A 3,494-nucleotide genomic window follows, 5' to 3' on the forward strand; every position below is an offset into this window, starting at 1 on the left:
ATTAATTCAATAACAATTGATTCGAAAGGTCGGGAAAGTCAGAATAGAAGGCTAACTGCCCATTTTATATTCTTTCTATAATGGCTTCTTTATTCTTCAATAATAGCAGGGTATGCGAAAACTGCTCCTTCTATTCATAGCATTATTCCTGGCTATGCGAAATGTACAAAAGCGTCTTTTCACAGTGTTTTTTCATTCCATTTTTTTGCATTCTCCTCGTGTGCGTGGCTAGCTTCACTATTGATCGTAGCCTTCCTCTAGAGCAGATGGACTTCACCTAGGATGAGAATGGCCTTATTGACTTTACTTGCCCTGTCTTCGTTCCTGTGGAGTAGCGGAAAGAGAGATCGAGATGTGAGGGACCCGACCCCTACGATTCGAGATGGAATTGCCCTCTTGAGTTGACTTACCTTCAAGCTGAGGTCAATCCTCTTAAGTCAACTCAGAAGTAGGAGCCAAGCAGTTGCTCACTGAAACTCCCCTTTCTGACCCGATTGCTGCTGTCAACTATTCACTGAATTAGGCTAGGCTCCTCTCTTAACCAACCTGAGCTCTCTTTATTACTTTATTGCCCACTTATCCTCAGGCTACTATACCTCCACTGTTAACTCTCCTTATATAGGAGAACAGCTTAAACAAGGTATTCAACAGGCAGCTGGCAACTACACCTTAATTCTTCTATGGCTTTTTGAACTCAAACTAACTATACTTTCTTTCTTTACTTCCCGAGCCTTACCCTTACTTTAGAACCAGAACTGATAGGGGTAATAAAAATTGATTTGACATAACACCCCAGATTTAACATAATATACCCCCACGTCGGACACCCTGGGTGGCACACTGCCCGCACAATAACGACACGACACGCACCCACACCCATCGTACCCGAATAACCTCCTCGGCTGACCCCTCGGGGCCGGCCGAGGCAGGCGAAGGCGATGACTGACACCCCCATACCCTGCGGCGGCTCGGCCTCCCACGCAACGTCCATGACGACGATAGACGCCGTCAGAGGTACGACCCTGCCCCGACAGGATGGCACGTCAGGTAACATCAAACCCATTTATAAATACCCCCTGGCTCCCCACGGGCAGAGGGGGGACTCAGAAAAACTCCTCTCCACCATCACTAACTTGATCGTCGGAGGGGTTGGGCCGAGCAACCGACCCGACCTGTGTGCAGGTACTCGATCGTTGCTGAATCCACTTGGCGCCGCAGAACTTTCCAGCCAGGTCCCCTGTGTCAGCCACCACAACACCCCGAGGGAAGCCACGTCTGATCCCAGCCATTCGGAGCCCGGAACCGGCCGCGTCGACCCCGTGGTCACGGCTAAAAAAGTTACGAATCCGTAACAGATTGGCGCTAGAAGGAGGGCCTTCCAAATGTCAGGCGATCAGCGAATCCACCTCGGCGGATCCTCAGCTGCTGAGCTCCCCGCCTTGGGGGAGCATCCCCCACATGATGAAACCCACGACGAACGCCCCGCGGCGGTATCAGAACGCTACTAGCAACTGTTCAATGACCCAGGCTTGTCGCCCCCCGGCGGCGCACCCGCCGGCCCGTCGCAAGTGTCACCCGAGGCCTTTCATGACCTCGCCCACCAAGTCCGGACCCTGACAAGCATGGTCCAGACCATCATCCCGATCGTCTCCCAGCGGACCCCTCCGCACGCGACCCGGCTCTCACCACAACGGGAGCCCCCTGTCCAGACTTGCGCACCACTTCCTGAGCCCCCCATCTCACTTCAAAACCCCGCAGCTCAGCCCGGGAGCCGAGAAGCAGAAGAAACGGCGAGCCGTCCCGAGCCCGAGGCTCCGACCGCCGATTCGACAAACGCCCTACGGACTCAACTGCGCCTCGTCAGTCAAAGGCTTGACGAGGTACAATAAGAGGTTCGCAAGTCAAGGGGAGAGCTCGGGACAGACGGGCACCAAGGATCTCCGTTCACCCCCGAGATACAAGATCAGGCGATCCCGCCGCACTTCCGCCTCCCCTCGCTGGATGCGTATGACGGCACCGCCGACCCAGCGGACCACGTAGCCGCTTTTCGTGCCCAAATGGCGCTGTTCGGGACTTCAGACGCCCTGATGTGCAGGGCATTCCCAACAACTCTGCGGGGACCAGCTCGCACTTGGTACAGCGGCCTGAAGCCGGGGACCATCGCCTCCTTTGATCAGCTCGCCAAGGATTTCGAGCTCAACTTCCTAGCATACGCCCGACCAAAGCCGTCCATGGCATTGCTCCTAGGGCTCAACCAGAAGGAGGATGAGCCCCTCTCCCATTTTGTGAACCGATTTACGATGCAAATCCGTGGATTGTCGAATGCTCACCCCTCTCTCTTGATGCAGGCCTTCATGACTGGCCTGCGCCCCTCTAGGTTCTTCTAGTCGCTCGTAGAGTGGCCCCCGGCCGCGGTTCCCGAGATGCTCCAGCGCGCCAGTCAGTTTATCGTCGCGGAAACCTGGATGGTTGGAAAGCGGGAGGAGCACAAAAAGGTCAAGTCAGAGCCGCCCAGACAGCAACAACCCGCCACCTCCCGGCGAAAGTTGGACAGACCTGACCTGAGGCCCCCTCTTCCCGTCTTGAACTCCTCCCGGACTGAAATATTCCTACACGAGAGGGGAAAGGGGCTCCTCAGGGACCCTCACCCGATGAAGAACCCGCGGGAGCTCGCGGACCGTTCGAAGTATTGCCGATTCCATCGACAGCACGGGCACAACACTGAGCAGTGCTACGAGTTGAAGAGACAAATCGAGCTTATCCTCGGGGGTCATCTCGGCCAATACCTCCGGCCGAACAAAGAGCAGTCGCCTCGCCCAGAGGGCCCCGTCGAGCGACACATTGATGTGATAGCCGGGGGCCCCGCATCCGGGGGAGGTTCCATGTCGGGCCGAAAGGCGTATGCCCGAGCCGCTCCAGACGAAGCCTCGGAACATGAGCCCGAGCCCGAGATCACCTTCCCCACCGGAGCTGCCGAGCGACCTGACCACGATGACGCCTTGGTGATATCGGCCAGGGTAGCCAACGCGCAAATAAGGAGGATCATGGTCGACACGGGGAGCTTGGCCGACATACTCTACTTCGATGCCTTCCAAAAGCTGGGCCTGGCCAGGGAAAATCTAAGCCCGATGTGCTCGGCGCTCACCGGTTTCACGGGAGATTCAATATCGCCCCTGGGGCTATTACTTTGCCCTTGACCCTGGGGACCCCACCAAGGTCGAAGACGGTGATGACCACTTTCCTGGTGGTCGACCTCCCCACTGCTTACAATGCCATACTTGGTCGGCCGACCCTCAATAAGGTCAGAGCCGTCGTCTCGACCTACTACCAGACCATCAAGTTCCCAACCCGTGTGGGAGTGGGGGAAGTCACAGGAAGCCCCCGAGAGTCCAGACGGTGCTACCTCACCTCCGTTACATTGGGCAAGAGAGCCAGGACCGAGGCGTCCCTGGAAGACCCGCGGGAAACAAAAAAACTGACTCCCCACCCCGAGC

General features: G+C 56.6%; 1 protein-coding gene across 1 annotated transcript; it reads left to right on the forward strand.

The window, feature by feature from the left end:
• The first annotated feature begins 2,423 nt into the window (after positions 1-2,423).
• Positions 2,424-3,197, forward strand: LOC135616365 (uncharacterized). Its single transcript, XM_065115552.1, has one exon. It carries the CDS (start codon positions 2,424-2,426, stop codon positions 3,195-3,197), a length of 774 nt encoding a protein of 257 aa, XP_064971624.1.
• The last annotated feature ends 297 nt before the right edge of the window (positions 3,198-3,494 follow it).

This window comes from Musa acuminata, chromosome BXJ2-7 (assembly GCF_036884655.1).
Source record: "Musa acuminata AAA Group cultivar baxijiao chromosome BXJ2-7, Cavendish_Baxijiao_AAA, whole genome shotgun sequence".
NCBI lineage: Eukaryota > Viridiplantae > Streptophyta > Magnoliopsida > Zingiberales > Musaceae > Musa > Musa acuminata.

Bases quoted from the DNA above. Each gene is read 5' to 3' on its own strand.
- LOC135616365 (XM_065115552.1), top strand. From the start codon at position 2,424: ATGCTCCAGCGCGCCAGTCAGTTTATCGTCGCGGAAACCTGGATGGTT.